This window comes from Oncorhynchus gorbuscha, linkage group LG23 (genome assembly GCF_021184085.1).
Source record: "Oncorhynchus gorbuscha isolate QuinsamMale2020 ecotype Even-year linkage group LG23, OgorEven_v1.0, whole genome shotgun sequence".
NCBI classification, from domain to species: domain Eukaryota; kingdom Metazoa; phylum Chordata; class Actinopteri; order Salmoniformes; family Salmonidae; genus Oncorhynchus; species Oncorhynchus gorbuscha.
Genome location: NC_060195.1, coordinates 52,189,485 through 52,214,511, shown reverse-complemented (window position 1 = coordinate 52,214,511; position 25,027 = coordinate 52,189,485). Strand labels below are relative to the sequence as shown.

Genomic DNA, 25,027 nt, shown 5'->3' with positions numbered 1-25,027 from the left:
GTTGTTGTGGCTGGTCTCTAGCTGGTCTCTCTCTTTAGTCAGGTTGTTGCAGGCACATTGGCCTATGATCCTAGCTGGTAGGAGAACACACAGCAGCCCCAGACACATTGCAGCAGCTCCAGAGGGTCTCTTCCACCAAACGAAAATTGCTTTTATAACATCAATCTGACAGACATTTTCTTCTCTTGCAACCTCACCTTTATTTGTGTCTTTATTTGTGTCAAGCTCTGAGAATCTTTAAAAATATTCTTCTGGTAAGAGATTTGATGTGTGTGTTTGTATTGTTGCCTGAATGATGAGCACCAGCTCTAACCTTCTTGCTGGGCTTCAAGGTTCTCGCTTTGACAGAGACTACATGACAAAAAGTATGTGGATACCTGCTTTTCGAACATCTCATTCCAAAATCATGAGCATTAATATGGAGTAGGTCCCTCCATTGCTGCGACAACAGCCACGACTCTTCTGGGAGGGCTTTCCACTAGATGTTGGAACATTGCTGAGGGACTTGCTTTCATTCAGTCACAAGAGCATTAGGGAGGTCAGACACTGATGTTGGGCGATTAGAACTGGCTCGCAGTCGGAGTTCCAATTCATCCCAAAGGTGTTTGATGGGTTTAAGGTCAAGGCTCTGTGCAGACCAGCCAAGCTCTTCCACACCTATCTCAACAAACCATTTCTGTATGGACCTCACTTTGTGCACGGGGGCCTTGTCATGCTGAAACAGGAAAGGGACTTCCCCAAACTGTTGCCACAAAGTTGGAAGCACAGAATCGTCTAGAATGCCATTGTATGCTGTAGCATTACGATTTCCCTTCACTGCATAGCCCGATCCATGAAAACCACCCCAGATCATTATTCTTCTTTCACCAAAATTTCCAGTTGGCACTATGCATTCGGGCAGGTAGTGTTCTCCAGGCATCAGCCAAACCGAGATGTGTCCGTTTCCACTGCTCCAGAGTCCAATGGCGGCGAGCTTAACACCACTCCAGCCAACACTTGGCATTGCCCACGGTGATCTTAGACTTGTGTGCAGCTGCTCGGCCATGTATATCGATGTCATTAATGTGCTTACGTTTCTTCTGATTTTTTTTCTGATTTTTCTACGATTTTTATGCCCTACATGCTTCAGCACTCGGCGGTACCGTTCTGTGAGCTTGTGAGCCATTGTTGCTCCTAGACGTTTCCACTTCACAACAACAGCCCTTACAGTTGACCAGGGCAGCTCTAGCAGACATTTGAACTGACTTGTTGGAAAGGTGGCATCTTATGACGGTGCCACGTTGAAATTCACTGAGCTCTTCAGTAAGGCCATTCTACTGCCAATGTTTGTCTATGGAGATTGCATGGCTGTGTGTTTGATTTATATACCTGTCATCAACGGGTGTGACTGAAATAGCCAAATCCACTCATTTGAAGGGGTGTCCATTCTTTTGTGTATATATAGTATATTGTCCACATACTTTTGGTCACCTGTACTGCTCTGGTCTGTGTGTGATTTATTGTAAACTATTTTACATTTTCAACTACAATGAACAGGAAATCAACACACTCCGATCACCTTGTGACTCCTGCCAACCTTAGCTTCCCGCAGTGTATTGTAGTTTTAAAACATGCAATTGAAGAATTGAAGTCAATATGTATTAATAGGACACAGTGAAGTGACACATATAGAATGACTAAGGTTTTGACAGTTCGGCTTGCACATGTGACCAGCCAACAATGGCCATAAAGGGGTCTTTTTTCTATCTATGCGGTCTGTATATGACAATGACATCTGTGAAGATTATTCTGAGATGTGTGTGTTACCATAGCAGTGCAATGATGGTATGTTTTCTAGCCATGCTTCAAACTAAAGGGAAGCCAGTGAAAAAATTGACATTCTCAGAAAGGCCAAAACATCAACATTTAAATATCTAATTTTATTATTGTTTTCTGTTGGAATATTCATCGTGTTACACCATTAGAAGCCTACACACAGAGAACTGTCAACACAATTATAGTTTTAAGCTTCAAAGCTGTAGGAGGATATACAGTTGGAATAAAAACAAAGATTTCATTAGTGTCTATGATTTCTTACAACAAAAAACATGAATGCTGTGCTAAGGTGACACTAGGCTGGCCTAGCGGTCTAAGACGCTGCCCATGGAACACCACTTGCAGCTGCATGGGTTCGCATCAGACCCATTTCTATTTCAGCACTTTCTCCCCCGTCTTTCCTCTCCTCCAACAAATAACTAATTATGTCATGATTGGGACTGCCCTACTCCTTAAAAACAAAAAATGATGATACAATTTACAATCATGTTTGACAGACACGCACACAAAACATACTTTGATAAAAGGGATTACTTTGGACAAAATCAGACGTGAAACTGCTCAGGTTTACACAGCCAACTTCTCAGGGGCATAAAGGGTTGCAGGCTGACTACACCGCTCTCGTTGCAAAATAAATGTAGAAATCCATGTTATTCAATTATTGCGCACACACACTGCTCGCGCGTGCCAACGAGCGTCTGCGTTGCCAAGGGCTAAAATAGAAATCAGTTCTATTTCTGACGCAGATCGCACTGCAAGTCCTGCCTCTCCCATCTCCTCATTGGCTTATAGAAGCAGGTACCCACGTGCCATCTCCTCATTGGTGATACCCACGTGGGTGACTCAAAGACGAACGAGGTCAGTGGCGGTAATGCACCTAATTTATGAAAGTTGCCAATCGCATTATAAAGTCAAGAGAAGAAAAGGCCTGGAAGGTGTAGAAACGACTAGAAACGATTCAGTTGACCGTTTTATGTGTGGATTAATTGGCGGAGTAGAGGACCTTGTGCATTTCAGGTAAAATAACAACTCAATGTTTATATCCTAGGACAAATTAGCTAGCAACAGCAAGCTAGCTAAATAGGACAAATTAACTAGCAAGTGCAAGCTAGCTAGCTAAATTGCCATACATGTTTAATGGTTTCGACCTGTTCCCAAATTAATATCAATGGTTCAGAGTTTGTTTTGATATTTTAACCTGTGTGTCGTGATAGCGTTTGGTGTGGGGGGACAAAATACATTTATGCATGATGGCGCACGATGGCGCACATGCGCAGCCGGTTTGGGTTCCGTGTTAGGGTTGGGATTGTGTTTTCTGAATGACTCTGAGAGCGATACTCTTAAGAGCGAGGAGGGCTTCATTGCAGGCCTTGGAGATTAATGATGGCGGTAGGAGGAAACCATATCGACCACGGTCCTCCAGCTCAAAGGTGAAGGAGTAGTGTATGCCCAGGTTGTAGGCCCAATCGTCAGAACCTCCAGGGGCTAAGTCTGTAGAAGGACGAAGGAAGAACAAGGAATTTAACTGGTTTTGTAGTGACTGTTTATAAAGAAATAACTTATAACAGCTTTACAAAGCAATTGTCAGCATTTTATTATGAAACAGCCTGGTCTCATAGACTATTTGTAACATAGTAAATGTAAATCCGGGACACTCAAATTAGTATGATATGTTGCATTTGGTATGGTTACATAAGAGTGATGGTTGCTTAATGCAAAAACAAAAGTAGAATGGTTGGTCAAGGTGGATTGGTGGGCGTGTAACGCGAACATCTAGCAACCCAAAGGTTGCGAGTTTGGATCTCATCATGGGGAACTTTAGCATTTTTAGCTAATGAGAAACTTTTCAACTACTTACTACTGTTTTGCTACTTTGCAACTACTTAGCATGTTAGCTAACCCTTCCCCTAACTCTAACCTTAACCTCAACCTAAATCAAAAAACATTGTACATTTGCACATTCGTAATACCGGGAGCACCCCCCTATCCACATCGACGGGACAGTAGTGGAGAGGGTAGTAAGTTTTAAGTTCCTCGGCTTACACATCACGGACAAACTGAATTGGTCCACCCACACAGACAGCGTCGTGAAGAAGGCACAGCAGCGCCTCTTCAACCTCAAGAGGCTGAAGAAATTTGGTTTGTCACCAAAAGCACTCACAAACTTCTACAGATGCACAATCGAGAGCATCCTGTCGGGCTGTATCACCGCCTGGTACGGCAACCGCTCCGCCCACAACCGTAAGGCTCTCTAGAGGGTAGTGAGGTCTGCACAACGCATCACCGGGGGCAAGCTACCTGCCCTCCAGGACACCTACACCATCCGATGTCACAGGAAGGCCATAAGGATCATCAAGGACAACAACCACTCGAGCCACTGCCTGTTCACCCCGCTATCATCCAGAAGGTGAGGTCAGTACAGGTGCATCAAAGCAGGGACCGAGAGACTGGAAAACAGCTTCTATCTCAAGGCCATCAGACTGTTAAACAGCAACCACTAACATTGAGTGGCTGCTGCCAACATACTGACTCAACTCCAGCCACTTTAATAATGGAAATTGAAGTAAAAATATATCACTAGCCATTTTAAACAATGCTACTTAATATAATGTTTACATACCCTATATTACTCTTCTCATATGTATATATATATACTGTACTCTACATCATCTACTGCATCTTTATGTAATACATGTATCACTAGCCACTTTAAACTATGCCACTTTGTTTACATACCCTACTTTTCTCATCTCATATGTATATACTGTACTCTATACCATCTACTCCATCTTGCCTATGCCGTTCTGTACCATCACTCATTTATATATCTTTATGTACATATTCTTTATCCCTTTACACGTGTGTATAAGGTAGTAGTTTTGGAATTGTTAGGTTAGATTACTTGTTGGTTATTACTGCATTGTCGAAACTAGAAGCACAAGCATTTCGCTACACTCGCATTAACATTTGCCATGTGTATGTGACAAATCAATTTGATTTGGTATATTGTACCTTTAGCAAATTTGTAACATACAATACCAGTCAAAAGTTTGGACACGCTACTCTTTATTTGTACTATTTTTTACATTGCAGAATAATAGTGAAGACATCAAAACTATGAAATAACACATATGGAATCATGTAGTAACAAAAAGTGTTGAACAAATCTAAATATATTTTATATTGAGATTCTTTAAAGTAGCCACCCTTTGCCTTGATGACAGGTTTGCACACTCTTGGCATTCTCTCAACCAGCTTCAAGAGGTAGTCACCTGGAATGCATTTCAATTAAAAGATGTACCTTGTTAAAAGTTAATTTGTGGAATTTCTTTCCTCTTTAATGCGTTTGAGCCAATCAGTTGTGTTGTAACAAGGTAGGGGTGGTATTCAGAAGACAGCCCTACTTGGTAAAAGACCAAGTCCATATTATGGCAAGAACAGCTCAAATAAGCAAAGAGAAACAAAAGTCCATCATTACTTTGAGACATGAAGGTTGTGCAGTTGCAAAAACCATCAAGCGCTATGATGAAACTGGCTCATGAGGATCGGCACTGGAAAGGAAGACCCAGAGTTACCTCTGGTGCAGCTGCAGAGGATACGCTCATTAGAGTTAACTGCACCTCAGATTGCAGCCCCAAAAAAATGCTTTGCAGAGTTCAAGTAACAAACGCATCTCAACATCAACTGTTCAGAGGAGACTGTGTGAATCAGGCTTTCGTGGTCGAATTGCTGCAAAGAAATCACTATTAAAGGCCACCATTAATAAGAAGAGAATTGTTTGGGCCAAGAAAAATGAGCAATGGACATTAGACCGGTGGAAATCCATCCTTTGGATTTGAGATTTTTGGTTCCAACGCCGTGTCTTTGTGAGACACAGAGTAGGTGAACAGATGATCTCCGCGTGTGTGGTTCCACGGTGAAGTATGGAGGAGGAGGTGTGATGGTGCTTTGCTGGTGACACTCTGTGATTTATTTAGAATTCAAGGCACACTTTACCAGCATGGCTACCACAGCCTTCTGCAGCGATACGCCATCCCATCTGGTTTGCGCTTAGTGGGACCATGATTTTTTTTTCAACAGGACAATCACTCAACACACCTCCAGGCTGTGTAAGGGCTATTTGACCAAGAAGGAGAGTGATGGAGTGCTGCATCAGATGACCTGGCCTCCACAATCACCTGACCTCAACCTAATTGAGATGGTTTGGGATGAGTTGGTCTGCAGAGTGAAGGAAATGCAGCCAACAAGTGTTCCGAATTTGTGAGAACTCCTTCAAGACTGTTGGAAAAGCATTCCAAGTGAAGCTGGTTGAGAGAATGCCAAGAGTGCACAAAGCTGTCATCAAGACAAAGGGTGGCTACTTTGAAGAATCTAAAATATATTTTGATTTGTTGAATAGTTTTTTGGTTACTACATGATTCCATGCATGTTATTTCATAGTTTTGATGTCTTCACTATTATTATACAATGCAGAAATTAGTGAAAATAAAGAAAAACCTTGAATGAGTATGTGTGTCCAAACTTTTGACTGGTATTGTATAAACTGAACAAAAAATAAACACAACATGTAAACTATTCGTCCCATGTTTCATGAGCTGAAATAAAAGATCCCAGAATTTTTCCATATGCAGAAAAAGCTTATTTCTCTAAAATTGTGTGCACAAATGTTTGTATCCCTGTTAATGAGCATTTATGCTTTGCCAAGATAATCCATCCACCTGACATGTGTGGCATATCAAGAAGCTGATTACACAGCATAATCATTACAAAGGTGCACCTTGTGCTGGGGACAATAAAAGTCCACTCTCAAATGTGCAGTTTTGTCATCACACAATGCCACAGATGTATTTAGTTTTTAGGGAGCACTTTGATGGAGCGTGCAATTGGCATGCTGACTGCAGGAATGTCCACCAGAGTTGTTGCTAAACAATTGAATGTTAATTTCTCTACCATAAGCAGCCTCCAATGTTGTTTTAGAGAATTTGGCAGTACGTCCAACCAGCCTCACAACCACAGACTACATATAAGCACGTCTGCCCAAGACCTCCACATCCAGCTTCTTCACCTGCGGAATCGTTTGAGACCTGCCACCCAGACAGCTGATAAAACTGTGGGTTTGCACAACCAATGAATTTCTGGACAAACTGTCAGAGTGCCCCATGGTGGGGGTGGGGTTATGGTATAGGCAGGCATAAGCTATGGACTATGAACACAATTGCATTTTATCAATGGCAGTTTGAATGCACAGAGATACCATGACGAGATCCTGAGGACCATTGTTGTGCCATTTATCCATCACCATTACATTTACATTACATTTAAGTCATTTAGCAGACGCTCTTATCCAGAGCGACTTACAAATTGGTGCATTCACCAATCACCTGAAGTTTCAGGATGATAATGCACGGACCAATGTCGGAAGGATCTGTAGACAATTCCTGGAAGCTGAAAATGTCCCAGTGCAAATGTGACAATGCATTCCAGTTCCTGCCAATATCCAGCAACTTCGTACAGCCTTTGAAGAGGAGTGGGACAATATTCCACAGGCCACAATCAACAGCCTAATCAACTCTATGTGAAGGAGATGTGTTGCGCTGCATGAGGCCAATGGTGGTCACACCAGATACTGACTGGTTTTCTGATCTACGCCCCTACCTTTTTTTGGTTTAAGGTATCTGTGACCAACAGATGCATATCTGTATTCCCAGTCATCCATAGACTACTAGGGCCTAATGAATTTATTTACAATGACTGATTTCCTTATAGAAACTGTAACTGAGTAAAATCTTTGAAATTGTTGCGTTTATATTTTTGTTTAGTGTAATACGAATTGTAATTTGTAACATATTATAATGAATTGGGTGATGGACATCCACAAATTAATACATACTATACGAAAAGTAACATATCATACTAACGGATTTACGTACAGAATAATACGAAATGCTCTGAGACAAGGTTGTATTAAACAGTATATTTGGATGCTGATAGCCAGGAGTTATTCACAATATTTCCCGGGTAATACCTGTTAACATTTCCATTTGAATTATCAATGTGCATCCACTGTCCCACCGTCCAGCCAGGTAATTCATAAGCATAATCTCCACTGGAAAAAGGCATCTAAACATTATATCCCTATGCTTCTATAGCCAGCATTTGGTTTGCAACAGTGGGGGTTTGTCTGAACCTTGCTGCCTGCCTCACCAACCTATATGATACAGACAAAATGCTGTGAGTATCACAATGTTGTTTTTGATGGAGACTGGGTTGGGGTCAATTAATTAATTCCAATGCTTCCTGAGTTGGCAAAATGTAAAATGGAATTGACCCCAACTCTGATGAAGACTAACTCACATATTGTTTTTGCTGATGCGCCGTATTTGTAGTTGTTCCTGTAGTATCTTCTGACTTTCATGGCTGCCTCCTGTACAAGCTCAAACTGTTAAAAAAACAATGGAACAGAGTTAATAAAAGAAAAGTCATTTTTTGTTGTTGTTGATTATATACAGTGAGGTCCAAAAGTATTTGGACAGTGAAACATTGTTTGCGATTTAACTCTGTACTCCAGAACTTTGGACTTGAAATGATACAATGACTATGATGTCAAAGTGCAGACTGTCAGCTTTAATTTGAGGGTAGTTACAGCACCTTTTGTACATAGTTTAGGGAATCAAAAGTATTTGGACAAATTGTATTAAAGTAGTCAAAATGTCAAGCCCTGATCTATTTCACCTGTCTATGATTGTGTCCACCCACCTCCAGGTGTCTCCTGTTTTCCCCATTAGTCCCCTGTGTATTTATCCCCGTGTTTCCTGTTTCTCTGTGCCAGTTCGTCTTGTTTGGCCAAGTCAACCAGGATTCTCCTAGCTCCTATTTTTCCCAGTCTCTGTTTTTTTGACCCTTGCCTGTCCTGACGCCGTATTCGCCTGCCTGACCACTCTGTCTGCCCTGACCTCGAGCCTGCCTATCCCCCTGTACTGTTTGGACTCGGACCTGTTCAATGAACCCCTGCCTGTCCTGACCTCGAGCCTGCCTATCCCCTGGTACTGTTTGGACTCGGACCTGTTCACTGAACCCCTGCCTGTCCTGACCTCGAGCCTGCCTATCCCCTGGTACTGTTTGGACTCGGACCTGTTCACTGAACCCCTGCCTGTCCTGACCTCGAGCCTGCCTATCCCCCTGTACTGTTTGGACTCGGACCTGGTCAATGAACCCCTGCCTGTCCTGACCTCGAGCCTGCCTATCCCCTGGTACTGTTTGGACTCGGACCTGTTCACTGAACCCCTGCCTGTCCTGACCTCGAGCCTGCCTATCCCCTGGTACTGTTTGGACTGACCTGGTTTATGAACTCTCGCCTGTCCCCGACTTGCCTTTTGCCTAACCCTTTTGGTATAATAAGTATCGGAGCTCAACCACCTGCCTCCTGTGTCTGCATTTGGGTCTCGCCTTGTGCCGTTATACAAAAGCTTAGTATTTGGTCCCAAATTCCCAGCACGAAATGACTTTGTCAAGCTTTAGACTCTACAAACTTGTTGGATGCATTAAAGATTATTTTGTGCCAAATATAAATTAATGGTAAATAACGTAGTGTCATTTTGGAGTCACTTTGATTGTAAATAAGAATATAATATATTTCTGAACACTTGATTACCATAATTACGGATAAGCCTGAATGAATTGTGAATAATGATGACTGAGAAAGTTAGAGGCACAAAGACACCCACAAGACATGCTAACCTCTCACCATTACCAATACCAGGGGAGGTTAGCATTTTTTGGGGTAATGATATTTACTGTCTGTTCAAAAACCAGTATATGGATCACCATATAGGCATTTATAAGTAGCATCCTATGCCATTTCAGGTACTATTAGCCATTTATTGTTTGTGTGAATAGGAAAACACTGAAAAGGCTTAATAAATGACTAATTATACAGAATATTGGCCTAATTAGCTACTTACAAACACCTTTATCAACTGCAAATTAATGCCTAATATGTGATCCCTAGGATTCATCCGCCCATTCATCTCTTCCAACAACTCACCAACTCGGCGTGGTTAGGCACCTCTTCATTGGAGCAGGAGTATGGGAAGAGCAGCATCTGACCATAGGAATGGATGGAGAAATAGAGCTTTACAGAGTCTTTGTGGCTGCGCAAGAAGTTAGCCACGGCTTCTGCCTCAGGCTCCGACTCTGGGAACTGGCCGCAGTATATCTCATCACAGGGCCTGTTGGAGGCTCCCTTTGCTGCAGATGGAATATAATAGAGCTTTTATTATCCATTTGGTTAGAACACAAAGTCGTCTTCTGCCTTTTTCCCAACAACCCCAGAAACACACACACGCGTTGAGCGACACAGAGTCAGTTGCTGTGCAACACCCCTGGATGGAGAGCAATTTTAGGGATAAGAGGCTTGCCCAAGGGAACAACGGCAGTAGTTTGATTGTGGGATCAGTAGCCCTCAAGCTGTCAGTTCAGTTTCCATTTCAGACTTACTGCACCAGTTTGCGTCAAAGTTTCTATTGAGGTCGGTTCCAACACAGTTGCTTTCCTTGCTCAAGGAACGATTCTTTCTCCACATTCGGTTCTGGTCAAATAAAGGAGCACACACAGTATAATCACAAAACAAATACTGACATACTGTATCCACTCAAAACATATAGCCTACTCATAAAACGTACACTGACGTAAACTCACAAAATAAAAAATCTCTCTGACATTCTGTTTATACATTATGCAGAATAAAGTTGAGTTGTTTAGGAGTGAGTGGAATGGATCTGTGTGTTAGATCATGGATCTTGGCTCATAGATCATTCATATGCACTAAGTATGTCCATATGATGCACAGTGCCCGTAGAGATTACCATTTTCGTGTAGCTCAGATTGACATATTTGAAGGCACTGGCAGCATTCCAGACTGACATTGCAGACTCATGCCAGATCTCACTGGATCGGTGTTTAACATATGAGCTAACCACATCACATAGCCATCTGACGCATGTCTGCACAGTCGATGAGGTGGCACACAACTATTGGTCAATACCACGTCTACAATGTTGTCGTCCCGGAACGCAACCACTGACTCAATTTCTTATTAATCGTCTTATTCTTTACCGTTGTCCATGTGTACTTGTATCCATCCGGGTTCATGACAGGCAGCACATAGATGTCCATACTGTTCAGCATCTCAGTGATGTCATTGTTTAGATTATAGAAGTTCAAGGACTGAGGAAAGAGCACAAGGAAGAGTCAACAGTTTAATATAGCTGTCTATGTTCCAAATCAAAATAGTGAGCAATACGATTTAATACAATTCCAGAGCCATCATAAACATTTTCAATCCAACTTCATAACCAATGAGGTATGAAGACGCTATATAACTAAATATGTATACAGTAGGGCCTATCAGAATAGATAGAGCATAAGTTGGTAGAGAATCGGGATTTTAGGAACAAGGTACTGACATATTGCACAAACCACAGGCAGAAAGCTGGGGAGATCCACTCTCTAGCATGAATGCCACAGTCAATCCATATTGCTCTCTTTTCAGCTCTCTCTTGTCGTCCAGACAACTGATAAAGACAACAGAGAAATGCAATCATTTGATCAGATGATTAGGATGTGACTGTTGCTTGTATGAAATGACTCGGACTTATAAACTGACTATGACAATGACATTACTTTAAAATATAATAATTGTATGAATCATTGCTAAAAAGGCAGCTTGGGGAACCTTGAGAACGTAAAGTGGGCGTTTTTCATATGATGAGCCAATCAGGGTGACTTTGACCATGTCTGGGTTGTCCTGGGCAGTCTTGTTGATCCAATTGTAGATCTATAAAAGAGACAGCATGTAAACATTTTCATAATAAATACAAACTTGATATCTAGCAGCTGGGACCACAATGACCAGGGCCTTGTATTCATAAAGTGTTACACAGTAGTAGAACTGATCTAAGACTAGCTGCCCCTGGCAATATAAAGTTATTCATTATTATCTAAAAGGCATCATAATGATCCTAGATCAGCACTCTTACACTGAGACGTTGTATGAATATGGGCCCAGAAAAGGTTATGACTTTAAAGTAATGTTAATGGGATGTTACATTGAGATTATGTCAATGTTACATTACATTACATTACGGTTATGTTAATAACATTAGGAAATGACATGACACAATCCGGTATCTTACGTCCTCCAGAGAATGGTATCTCTCATAATATGATGCACTGGTTCTAGGGTCCGACGATTCATTCCTGGTCTGCATCTCGATCAGTTCCTCTGTGTTGTCCAGTAGCACTCTGAAACAAACACACATTCCTGCTCTTGGGGATTTCTCTGAACTATTAGAAACATTCTATATGCATTTCATAATACTGATAGCTTATTCAATATCATGGATATGACCATAATATGGGGATAACACAACAAAATCAATATTGAAGTTAAAGCGAAGTCAGCTGGTAGTCCAAACCGGGGCTTGAACTCAATCTCTTGCTACTGTAAACCCAACACCTTAGCCATTAAGCCCATAAAACGGAACTTCTTGATGAGGCAGTTAGGTGTTGTGTTAACGTTGCTAGTGTCACTAAAATATGACAATTGATCACATGACATACTGGTGTGTTAGGTGGTGTGTCTGCAGCAGGTCTGTGACAGTCCCCAATTTGTTGGCAGGAACAAACAGGTGCACCTCAGTGTGTGCTCCGATGTACTCAGGTGAAGTAGGTGACCACAAAACTGTCTGGGAGACACACACAAACACACATGTTCATACATACACAAATGCATGAATAAACTTTAAAAGAATATATCCTAATTGTGCATAATATGAAGTCTGAAAACAACACACCGTAACCTAGTACAGAAACAAAAATAGTAATTGGCACAATGTTTTTGGTTTAAGACCAGTGAAGTGAAAAGGTTTTTTAAAACAAGATAATTATTAGTTTATTATCACATCTTTATCGTACCTCATATTGGCTGGATATGTTCCTCACAATATCTGCTTGTTGATGTGTTGTGACTTGGATTGAGAGAACTTGGTCACTGTGAAAGACAAAGGAAAAATAGGCTAGGTCTCAATAGTCCTATGTGGCTTCATTTCCTCGTCTCCTCTTCATCTGCACATAGGAAAGGAGATGAGGAGAGGTCACTAGACTATTGAGATATAGAGGAGAGTGAGGTAAGTTGAGCCAAAGGGGTAAGTTTAGCCACCCTTGTTTCTAGGAAACCAAACACAAAATTAATAATTTGACCAAATATTTAGGAAGAGGTCATCATTTCATGGCGTCTGTGAAGGAATAAACCACATGGAAAAAGTGTTAAGCAATTTCGTTTAAAAAAAAAAAACAGATTTTCACCAAGTCAAATTAATTTATTGGGTTACAGGTTTCATGATGCTTCTAAACCAAAGTAGATTATTTTGAGATTGTTCTATACACCAGTTGGGGTATCTATAAGCTTAAATATGAGGTCTTCAACCGAGCATGAAAGTGCATCCTTGAAGCTGTGTGGGCTAACATAGTCAAAATGTTTGGCGTGGACTAAGTTGAGGCAAAGGCAAATTGACCAAATTGAAGTGTTATCCTTCACAGATTCATATAGTTCGTTATTCATTACAGTTCTGTATTATAGAAAATACATGGGTTTAGATTTATCCTGTAATCTCATGAATTCTTGTGAATGTGAATTCCTTAAATCATATCAATGATGTCAACTTTATGTCAATGATCACTTCATTCTACTTTAAATAAAATACAGAAAACATGTAGGAGGATATACAGTGGAAAGAGTAAACATTATCATGTGGTGGTGATTCTGGATCTGTCAATCAAACGCATCTATTTTTCATTTAGGCTAAGCAAAGTTTCCTAAACAATTATGATAATGTTTACTGTGGGAAACTTACTGTGTTGAAGCGCAGTCACCTGTCTTAGGGAGCTTGTAAAAGTTCAGCAAAACAGCCCACATTAGAAGAGCCTTCATGTTTAATGTGTCCAAAACTTATGCAAGATGTTTGGTTAACATGATAGAGAGAGAGAGAGAGAGAGAGAGAGAGAGAGAGAGAGAGAGAGAGAGAGAGAGAGAGAGAGAGAGAGAGAGAGAGAGAGAGAGAGAGAGAGAGAGAGAGAGAGAGAGAGAGAGATCTGTGTTGATTTAGCCAGAGTAAAGTCTAAGTTAAACTTTACTTTTCTGAGGAGAGCTTTGGGCTGCTTTGCAATAACAGTGAGCTGTTTACTACACCATGACCCCCCCACCCCCCCCCCCAAAAAAGATTCAATAATATAGGTCTTTCTTTTAAAAACCTTTCCACACCTTGAAATTATATATTGTAATTTATTCGGGTTAAACTTTATCCTGGAACTGCCTTTAGCTAGAAAATAATTTTCTTAAGCTAGGCCTACTATTTGCTTTAGTAGGTCTACAGAATATTGTATGTTCATTATGCAAAATCTGTCAGCTCACAGACAAATTCACTGTGCTACACTCAATAACATATAAACCATAGATTGCTGTTTGTTGGCCATTGAGAGGCTTTGAAGCCACCAGACGGCCATGTTGGCCACCAGTCGGCTGTATTCTACAGCATTTGAATTTCAAGGTTTCAAGGACATATTACATGTTTTTAATTTTTTTCGTTTTTGTAGTGGGGACATTAATATTAGTACTCTCAAAAAAAATACTTTAATACTTTTTGATTTATTTTTATGTTGAGCACACAGAATATAATTTGAAAGTATGCATTAAGGTCTCTGTAATAGAATAAACGTGAAAAACGAATGTAGACATTAATAAATTACTTTCTATAGCTTCCAAAATATTTGGTACAATTGAGGAGTGCCAAGATTATTTTATACACATCATTGACTACACCAGGTGGCGCTATGCTCTCACCGAGGTATAATAAGAACGGACGCGCAAACCTAAAATAAAAACCAATAGTGAACTTGCAGCACAAACATTTCCGGTTTGGAGGTTGTGTTGTCAAGATGTCTGTCCATGATCAACTTGCTCAATGTTTGTGTGATCTAATCAGGTTGGGTTTTAAAAATTTTTTATGTACATCTTTATCTAATGATGTTAGATATTTGCCCAGCTAACTTGACAAAACATTGTGCTATTGATTGTTTTAGTCAGCTAGCTAGGCATTATAGCTAACCAGCTGGCTAGCTACTTAGCTGTCAACAGCAGTACATCACCTACGTTACAGTTAGCTAACGTTAAGCCAGCTATTATTTTATCACAAGTTATTCATAGTTTATCAATGTCGACTCGTGTCATTTTTCTTAAGTCGTGTCTTGTTGCTCATGGAATGTAGCTAGCTAGCTCTCAAACTCTTATCCGTGGCGTAGGGTTTTCAGCGCTTAGCTTCGCCCACGCAGTAAGTTTGGGTGGCTGCATATGAACTACAATTCCTACGCAGTGTGTTTTGACGTTTAGAAACGTCAATCATCGCTTGCGAAATGGTTTTTGAAACGCGCTGATATGCCACCCCTTATCTTTCATGTCAACTAGAAAGATGCATGCAAAATAGTTACTGTAGTAGTTTTACACATCCATAATCCCCCCCCCTTAACACTAGTTAAGTCATAAACCCTGCCTATTTCTACAATGTATCTTATTAAATATCTGATTTTAAACCTAACCTTAACCCCATTAACATTATGCCTAACCATAAATTAAGAACACAAAGCTCATTTTTATTTTCACGAATTTTTACAATAGCCAATTTTGACTTTGTATTTGTGGTAAGTGACAACCAGATGTCTGCAAGAAAAGGTAACATGGAGATATGGACATGTGAGAACACTAATACTAACACTATTAAGATGTGTAATAATTTAACTATTTTGTTTTTTGAAAATGATTTCTGATATGAAAGATACGTTCATTATGTTTCCATAACCGTACCGCAAGCAATGTGTTTAAGCATTCAGAACGATCGTCGGGGATCTTATTAACAAACCTCCCCTGGCCAGAAAATACTATCCTCAATAGGGTATATCAGCACATGTTTCGTAAACCAGTTTGAAAACTATGATTATTTACGTTTCTAACGTTAATACACAGCTTCGGAATTGGAGCCAATGGTGGGCGAATGTAACCGCTGAAATCCTACGTGCGAAGATTTTTCTAAAGCAAACTTTTGGTATAGATAGGGTCGGAAACTTTCCAGTAAATTTCCAGATTTCCCCCAAAAATGTTCTATGGGAAGTTAAGCCCGGGAATTTAGCTTAAATTCAACAAAAAGGTTAGCATATAACAGTGAACCTTTTTTTGTGGGATACAGGAGGCAATTCTAGGTCTTGTGGCATATTTTGGTTAAACTGTCCCCAATTAAATGGAATTGCAACCCTCTGCATGCACAGTGTATTCTTCCATCACATGTGCAGTGCACTCTTCCATCACATGTACAGTTGATTCTCAAGATCTTGCACAATAATGAGATGCTATTGAGCCCACACTACTACACTGTCTGAGCCAAGGACTGCATGCTTTATGGTAAGTTTTGATTACAATGCAGGGTGAGGTGAATATATTTTATGACATACATGATTTTTTTGTTAACTAGTAAATACAGCCTGGAACTAACTTATTAACAATTTCTGCTAGTTAGTTTTTGCTACCATGTGGGTTTTAGCTTGCTTGAGCTTGCTAACTGAGGAGTGTTAATTCACCTGTTTCCATACATGTTTCATTTAAAAACATGTATCTGACAAAGGAGTTGTTTTAATCTAACTATCTGTACATGGAATTGTATTTATTGTTTTTTTTAAACTCATTTTATTCTTTGCAGGAAAATGCCACGGGCACTATCTGATGTGTGGAGACATTTTCACTGCAGCTAATGTAGAAAGAAAAGTGGTGTACATTTGCAAATACTGTGCCAAATCATATGTGAGGAATGCAACCAAGATGCATAATCATCTGGCCAAGTGCATAAAGTTCCCTCAGCGCTCTCAATAAGCAACCTCTGACAAAAGTCCCTCTACTTTTATTCAAGGTGAAAATGATGAACCCGACACCTTATCGATAGCAACAGCTCATGGTCCTCCTGGAATCAGACGTTTTTTTTTGACTCAATGAAGGAACATAGTCAGAGAAATGCTGATGAATGTTTTGCTCGAGCTGTGTATGCAACTGGTTCACCTCTTGATGCTCACAGGCAATGTGTATTGGAAGAGATTTCTGAATGTTCTTCGCCCAGCATACACCCCTCCAACCAACCATGTTCTATCTACTGATTTGCTGGATGCAGAGTTCAAGTGAAGGACAATCAAATCGAAGAGAAAGCAGAATGTATTGCAATCATCTTTGATGGGTGGTCGAATGTTATGCCATTAAATAATTAACAACAATCTCCTCCCCTCAACCGGTATTCAACAAGAACACAGACACAAGGGACAACAGACACACTGGTCTCTACGTTGCAGATGAACTGAAGGCAGTCATCAATGACCTTAGACCACAGAAGGTATTTGCACTGGTGACAGACAATGCTGCCAACATGAAGGCGGCTTGGTCTAAAGTGCTGCTCATGCATTGAATCTGCTCCTCAAGGACTTCGTGGCACTGAAAATAATGGGATACACTCTACAAGAGAGCCAAGGAAATGGTAAAGTATGTAAAGGGTCATCAAGTTATAGCAGTAATATACCTCACCAAGCAATGTGAGAAGCATAAGAGCACCACATTGAAGCTGCCCAGCAACACCCATTGAGGTGGTGTTGTCATCATGTTTGTCAGTCTCCTGGAGGGGAAGGAGTCTCCATATCACAGTCTGCCGATAAGGACAGCCCCATCAAGAGGATCCTCCTGGATTATGTATTTTGGGAGAGTGTGGTAAGCAGCCTGAAACTCCTGAAACCTATGGCAGTAGCCATTGCATGGATTGAGGGAGACAATGCCATCCTGTCTGATGTTCAGACTCTGCTTGCAGATGTAAGAGAATAAATCTGTACTGCCCTGCCCACTTCACTGTTTCTCCAAGCAGAGGAAACTGCAGTTCTGAAATCCATCAAAAAGCATGAAGACTTCTGCCTGAAGCCCATACACGCCACAGTGTACATGTTGGACCCCAAAAGTATGCTGGCAAGAGCATCCTGTCTGGTGCAGGGATCAATAAGGCCTATGGTGTCATCACTACTGTGTCTCGCCACCTTGGCCTGGATGAGGGCAAGGTTCTTGGCAGTCTGGCGAAGTACACTATGTACAATATGGTAGTCGTGCCAACATATCTCATCAGCCACTTGGTGGAAGGGACTTTGTGGATCTGAGGATCTTTCCCCTGTTGCCTCCATCCTCCAAATCCCACCAACATCAGCAGCCTCAGAGCGCAACTGGTCTTTGTTTGGGAACACCCACCAAAGCACGCAACAGGCTGACCAATACAAGGTTTGAAAAATTGGTGGCCATCTGGGCAAATTTGAGTTTTTTTGAGCCTGACAACGAGCCATCCTCAACAAGGTTGGAAAGTGACAGGGAAGATGAGGCTTCAGAGTCCGATGTTCAAGAGGTGGACATTGAGGAGGCCTAGTGAGAAGACATGGAAGCCTGAGAGGAAGAGCTTTCATTTCTAGACTATCATTTTACAGATGTATGTTAAACATTTTTGGGCATTGGGGGTCATTCAATATCCCTTTCTTTTGGTGTTCAGTGAAATCATCCCATGTGAAGAGTCAACTCATTTAAAGTTCAATTCGTAGCTAAATTGTTTTATTTCTATTGGGAGGATTTTATAATTTGCAATTAGGTCTACTTATATGGTAAAAGGTTTGTTTCTGTCTCCATATGATATTGTAAATATATCCAATGCAAAAAAACATCTACATTAGATTCCGTAAATTCCCATATTCCCACGGAAAGTTTCCACCTTAAGTGTAGATTATCAGTTTAACAGGGTTCCTGGGCCTTGTTCAGTAGTAACGTTTGGCAAACGTTGTGGAACGTTGCAGGTAGAAATGTCATGAATAGAGCTGCTATAGCTCATATGGCTCTGATATAGCTTTTTCTACATGTCAGAGCGGTATGTTTCCTCTAGCTAGCTACATATCTGAGCATTCAGTGGGAAAAAACAGATTGTTGCAGATAGAAATGGTATAAATACAGCTGATGTGATTCCACATTCTACAAGTCAGAGATGCGTGATTGTTCCAGCTACATTATATATTTCTATCTGAACGTTTACGCAACGTTGTCTTACTGAATTGGCCTTACCTTTTCTGTAGAGCAGGTCTGTCACCTTATCTCTTATAGTTCTCTCATTACCCCAGGTTGTTGTGGACATTGCTACTGCCATGCGTGTTTCTGTGCATGCTCCTGACCGCCACCCTGGTCGTGCTTGTCATGGGTGTGCGCGTGTGGCTGCAGGCAAACAGGAACGCACGGCGAGCGCGTGATGGGCGTCCCACGGTGGCTTTCTTTCACCCGTACTGCAACGCGGGAGGTGGTGGCGAGAGAGTGCTGTGGTGTGCCCTCAGAGCTTTGCAGAATAGGTAAGGAAAAATTGCACTTTCAATGTATGTCGTTGCACCTTGACTAAGCTAAGCCACACCAGCGAATAATCACCAGTGACTAATTATATTATTACTGTAAACTGGGTGGTTCGAGCCCTGAATGCTGATTGTCTGACAGCTCTGGTGTATCAGACTGTATACCACCGGTATGACAAAACATTCATTTATACTGCACTAATTACGTTGGTAACCAGTTTAGAATAAGTCACCTTGGGGGTATGTGACGTGTTGCCTTGTGCATAAGAAAAGCCTCGGGCCTTATTGCTTAATAATAATATTCCTAGCTATAGGATCTTACTACATATTGCTCAGTGCATTCAGCATGAAGAATATACTTTGGTGGATTATCTACCGAATCTCAGCTTGCTACCCGTTTCTCAAGCATTATGTTGATTAGAATGTTCACACAGTATGAATAACCCCATATCCAACAGTAATTCGTTGCCATGTTCATTAGGCACCAAAGGGAAGAAAAGGGATTGGAACACGGAGGGACTTCACGCCCATTTTAATTTTCCCTTGCGTAACATTTTCTGTATTGTGCCCTAATGAACATCTCCCAGTCTTTCACATTAATTCACTCACCTGGGTCATATTCACTAGGAACCAAATGGAAGCAAACAGACCCACAGGGGAGGGAAGTACAACCAACTGGGGACTACCTGAACTTGTCCAATAAACCGTTGTTTTCGTTGCAAAACGTTATCCATCGCAAAAGGGTTTGCTACTGTATGCAATAATACATATGGTCTTCATGTCATAGGTACCAAGATGTCAACTTCATGGTGTACACGGGCGACCAGGGTGTGACGAACCAGCAGATTCTTGATGGCGCCCGGCGGCGCTTCAACATCCTTTTACCTCGACCCGTCCAGTTTGTCTTCCTCAAACACCGCCTGTTGGTCGAGGCCAGCCTCTTCCCCCACTTCACTCTGATTGGTCAAAGTGTAGGCTCAATCTTCCTTGGTTGGGAAGCCCTTACGGAGTTTGTCCCAGATGTCTACATAGACTCCATGGGTTACGCCTTCACGCTGCCTGTGTTTAAATACCTAGGGGGTTGTCACGTGGCTAGCTACGTGCACTACCCCACCATCAGCACAGACATGCTGTCGGTGGTGCGCGAGAGGAACCCCAGGTAGGTAATCGTCTCAGAACCCTGTTTCTCACTACAGACCCCTGGCCCCCGAGACAGTCAAACTAGGATAATATAGCCAGGTCCATATCGGAATGCGCTTTAACCAATGCCTCTCTGCCGATTATTGTCAATGTCACACTCTGACTACCATGGCGTGACAATGTTCGTCAGAAAATTTAGCTGAAAAGTCACCTACAGATCTGGACTAGGCTAAGATCAAGATCAAATCAGGCTAATGGGAAATTGGGAATACTCTAGAAACTTACAAGCACTATATAACACGTAGCACCGCTGTCATTGTTTTGACTGTCATCAACCCTGCATCAATCAGTGTTGTAACTTAGGTCCACTTTCCGCTATATCATTGACATCAAGGCATGACTTCCCCTTGTTGTTTATTCTTCCCTTCACCTGATCCTATCATGTTATCATTTACCATTCCCTAACCAACCTCCCCCCTATGTTTCCAGGTTCAACAACGCAGACTACATCTCCAACAACCTGTTCCTGAGCGCGGTCAAGGTTGTCTACTACTGCCTGCTGGCGCTGCTCTATGGTCTGGCCGGCTCCTGCAGCGACGTGGTCATGGTCAACTCCAGCTGGACCCTGAACCACATCCTGACCCTATGGCGAGCGACCAACCGCACCTGCCTAGTCTTCCCGCCCTGCGACACCCGCGCCTTCCTCCAGCTCCCGTTGGACGAGGACTCGGACCGGAAGTGCCATTCCATCGTTTCCATTGGTCAGTTTCGACCGGAGAAGGACCATCGGCTTCAGATTCGCGCCTTCCGGAAGGTGCTGCAGAAGAAAGAAGCGGGGCTAGTTGCGGGGCCGGGAGGAAGGGAGTCGCTGAGGTTGGTGCTGATTGGTGGATGCCGGAACCAAGAGGATGAGGATAGGGTGTTGATGCTGAGAGGTCTGTGTCAGGAGCTGGGCGTGGCGGACAGGGTGGAGTTTAAACTCAATGTGCCGTTTGAGGAGCTGAAGAGGGAGTTGGGGGAAGCTACGGTGGGACTGCACACCATGTGGAACGAACACTTCGGGATAGGTAAAAACAGAATTACCATTATTCTATACAACTGTCATTTATATTATTAAACAGCGGGAGTGGCTATTATTCCAAAGCAAAGCGCTCGTTCTCTACATTCCCAACATTTAGTACTGTATAATCCTGTACTGACTGGGGTCCTCATACGCCTATATTCAAAAGCACATTCTGAAATTGTAGTACATTGTTCTGTTACAATATGCTTTTGTTAATCCTCCTCTTTATAAAAATAAAAGATGAAGGCATTTTTACCACCCATAGCAAGTTTCTCAAGCTGGCTGGGTTGCTAGCCAGGTGGCTGTGGATGCTAAAATGCTATCTTCAGTGTTCAATATAAATGCAGTCTTAGGTAATGCAATTATACACCCTGTAATGTGTCTAACTTTAAAGCCAACACTTGCTCTGCTCTCAGGGGTGGTGGAGTGCATGGCAGCTGGGACCGTCGTCCTGGCCCACAAGTCTGGAGGCCCCAGGCTGGACATTGTGGTGCCCTACGAGGGCCGCCAGACGGGCTTCCTGGCCGAGGATGAGGACGGCTACGCAGACGCCATTGAGCGCATCCTGGCCCTGTCACCCTCGGCCCGCCTGGAGATCCGACGCAACGCCCGCCTCTCGGTCACCCGCTTCTCCGACCAAGAGTTTGAGGCCTGCTTCCTGGCCGCCATGGAGCCTCTCATGGGGACACTGGAGCGATGAGGGGTGTGGGTGGAAGTGTGTCATGCTCATGGGTGTGCGCGTGCATGCATACTAGCCATTCTTTTAGTTGACATAGGATACAGTTTGTGTTAAAATGCACCAGGAATACGTTGACTTAAATGAAAGAGATGTATTTATTGACGTGTCAGTCCAGGCGTCCACTCTCTTTCTAGAGGGTCTTAAATGTTTAGTATTTGTTTTGATTTCAAGACCCATTACATTTTTCCAGTGTATTTTGTACTTGAGGCATAACATTTTTAGTGCTCGTCTAGCCTCCCAAGTTTCCCTGTCTCGATTGTCAACGCATACAGAGAGCCGGCTGGTAGATTAGATTAGTGCTCGTCTAGCAAGGACTGGACACAACTGTGATTTTGATGGCATTCCAGGTTCTTTTTTTCAGTCAAACTACAAATATCAGAAGATTGTTAAGATAATTAGGTGGGTGCTTACATTTGTATTATTTCACACGTGTGAATTGGAAATTGTTTATATCCCACCCAGTTAGGGATCAGCCGTTATTGACGGCAACCTTGGAGCAATTGCCTTGCTCACGGGCATGTCGACATTTATTTCACCTAGTTGGCTCGGGATTTGAACCAGCGACCTCTGTTACTGGCCCAACGCTCCTAACCGCTAGGCTACATATAGTGTTTAATGTGGTTCTTGGGATGTGAAACATATCTCTAGGCATTGTGAGATCTGATCTCTTGTGTAGTGTGACTACAAAAAAAGACTACCTGGAATGACAGCAGTGTCTGACTGTCTTTGATGAGGACCAAACTCTGTTCGCTGACATCGTTGAGCGAGAGGGTGGTGACGAGCCTGTAGACTAACTTCACAATTCTGATGACTGCTGTGATAATTAAGATTGTTACTTAACATTTTTAAATAACTAGAAATGCCGTTCTGTATCCTAAGTAGGAAGTATCTTTTTTATATTAAAACATTTATAAAATACAATGGTTTTGTCATCTTTAGTGCAATGATAAATTGTTCAAGCATTTGAGTGCAAACATGAATAGGACAATCATAACTGTTGTAGCGGTCTTCTTGCAAGCAAACTTGTTTTTTTTAGCACTGCCTTCGCACATGGCGGCTATTTGAAGGTTTTACTTGCAATTGTGATATAAAGTTGTTTGCACTGATTTGTAAGATAAATGAACATGTGGCAAGTTTAGTTCCAGGAAGAAGACCACTTGAAAGTAATGAGATTTCTGCCTGTAGGTCAATACTGTTGGCATTTGAAATAAACCCAAAGCACTAAGGTTAGTGGGAGGGACAGGGCTGAGTAGAGTCTGATTGTACTGTATTTAAGGAATGGGGGAGTTGATGATCGAGGTGCTTTGTTTTATGATGGACAGAAGTCACTCTGGATAAGAGCGTCTGCTAAATGATGTAAATGTAAATGAAGTGGTGTTGTTCTGCTGGCCTTGCTGCAGTCTTTGTGCTGCTCAGGTAAGTGATATACAATTTTTTCAGGTGTAGAACTCAATTTTGCAGCTGGTTCTAATAGTGCTTCTACACATGCCTCAGTCCATTTGATATTGTTCATACACATCACATGCATTAAGATCTACCTTCTCTTCCATGTTGTTACTTTGGGATAAAGGAGAAACTGTCTGAAGAGCTCTGGAGAAGACTCACAGAGATGTGCTTTCAGAGTGGGACCTTGTGGTGAGACCCGATCCTCGATTATTGGCCAAAGAAAAGATCTGATTTGTCAGGACCAATTAGAGAAAAAGAATAGAATCAGAATTGGGCTACATGTGTCAGCCTATGAACTCAGTACAAGAAATAGATCCGGGGCCTTATCAAGCATCTCAGAATAAGAGTGATTATCAGTTTTCCCTTTCAGATCATAATTAATGAAAATACACTATGGACATGGAGGCCCTGATCCTAGATCAGCACTGATCCTAGATCAGCACTCTACTCTCTATACACTACTTTGAGACAAATGTTCATAAAAATAATTCCTCCCCAATACGCAGCTGAAGGATTGGGACTGATAAATACATGACTAGATCTCTTTAACAGAAAAAATGAATGACCCACAAATCTAATATCTTTTCTCAATCTTCGACCAGACAAACAGCTACATAAAACTGCAGTAGCTGTATTTTACATCAATATGAGCAAATAGTTTGGTCGTAGACTACTGTGGTAGTCCGATAAAGGGTTTGTGGGGCTCATCTATAAACTGAGGGTTTTTAGGACATTCTCAACTGTTGACAGACTCCACACACTGTTGATTTTGGCATGGGATGCTGTGTTTGTGACAGACAGGGGAGAACAGAATGTCACCAAATTAGTTTCTCTGCCTTGATCATTCCAACAGGACTGGTGCCTGTTATAAAAGCTAGATTTATAAACGCTAAAGATATATATTTTTAGATAGAAGCCTTCATTGTGCATTCATACTGATCAAAGTCCTTTATTGTATGCCCATTTACTTAACTACCACTAATCCTCCCCTCCCACCTCCTGCACAACACGTGTGTGCAGAGCTCACTCAGGTTGTGTCCCTGAACTGTGGCCAGGACACGGCCGAGTCCAGTAGTGAAGAGGTGAGAGAGAGGGGGGGGTTGCCCAATAGATTAAAATAAATAAAGGGTGTTTTCACATTAGTCCTCTTTAAAATAATCAATCTCAGTCCTCTTTAAAGTGAGCTCTGGGGATTTAATCGAGGACTCGGCTCCCTTGCAAGTTCACTTCGACAACAAAGTTGGGAGTCCTTTTTGCATTCAGATTGCTATGCTTAGAAAATAACCAAGATTTTTCCAACATTTACTCATACCATCAGAAACGGTTAT

At 41.9% G+C, this 25,027-nt stretch overlaps 2 protein-coding genes across 2 annotated transcripts; one reads left to right on the top strand and one right to left on the bottom strand.

Moving 5' to 3' along the window:
- Window positions 1–2,828: 2,828 nt before the first annotated feature.
- Window positions 2,829–13,861, bottom strand: cpb2 (carboxypeptidase B2 (plasma)). The gene is made up of 11 exons (XM_046322995.1): window positions 13,728–13,861; window positions 12,790–12,865; window positions 12,436–12,560; window positions 12,009–12,117; window positions 11,549–11,650; window positions 11,280–11,387; window positions 10,930–11,040; window positions 10,312–10,402; window positions 9,860–10,062; window positions 8,170–8,254; window positions 2,829–3,306 (listed from the first exon to the last, which is right to left on the bottom strand). Exons 1-11 carry the CDS (start codon window positions 13,802–13,804, stop codon window positions 3,110–3,112), a joined length of 1,284 nt encoding a protein of 427 aa, XP_046178951.1. The 5' UTR covers window positions 13,805–13,861; the 3' UTR covers window positions 2,829–3,109.
- An 847-nt stretch (window positions 13,862–14,708) lies between these two features.
- LOC124011025 (GDP-Man:Man(3)GlcNAc(2)-PP-Dol alpha-1,2-mannosyltransferase-like) lies at window positions 14,709–23,174 on the top strand. The gene is made up of 5 exons (XM_046323958.1): window positions 14,709–14,855; window positions 19,093–19,314; window positions 20,099–20,470; window positions 20,941–21,518; window positions 21,931–23,174. The coding sequence occupies exons 1-5, from the start codon at window positions 14,809–14,811 to the stop codon at window positions 22,212–22,214; spliced, it is 1,503 nt and encodes a 500-aa protein (XP_046179914.1). The 5' UTR covers window positions 14,709–14,808; the 3' UTR covers window positions 22,215–23,174.
- Window positions 23,175–25,027: the final 1,853 nt, after the last annotated feature.

What these genes read in the sequence shown, in the direction of transcription:
- LOC124011025 (XM_046323958.1), top strand. Translation starts at nt 14,809, where the DNA reads ATGTCTGTCCATGATCAACTTGCTCAATGTTTGTGTGATCTAATCAG. An exon ending in CTCAGAGCTTTGCAGAATAG is followed by an intron (nt 19,315 to 20,098) that starts GTAAGGAAAAAT and finishes TTCATGTCATAG; the next exon opens with GTACCAAGATGTCAACTTCA. An exon ending in GAACGAACACTTCGGGATAG is followed by an intron (nt 21,519 to 21,930) that starts GTAAAAACAGAA and finishes CTCTGCTCTCAG; the next exon opens with GGGTGGTGGAGTGCATGGCA.
- cpb2 (XM_046322995.1), bottom strand. Translation starts at nt 13,804, where the DNA reads ATGAAGGCTCTTCTAATGTGGGCTGTTTTGCTGAACTTTTACAAGCTC. An exon ending in ACACACCACCTAACACACCA is followed by an intron (nt 12,118 to 12,435) that starts GTATGTCATGTG and finishes TGTTTGTTTCAG; the next exon opens with AGTGCTACTGGACAACACAG. An exon ending in TGCCTAACCACGCCGAGTTG is followed by an intron (nt 8,255 to 9,859) that starts GTGAGTTGTTGG and finishes TTTTTTTAACAG; the next exon opens with TTTGAGCTTGTACAGGAGGC.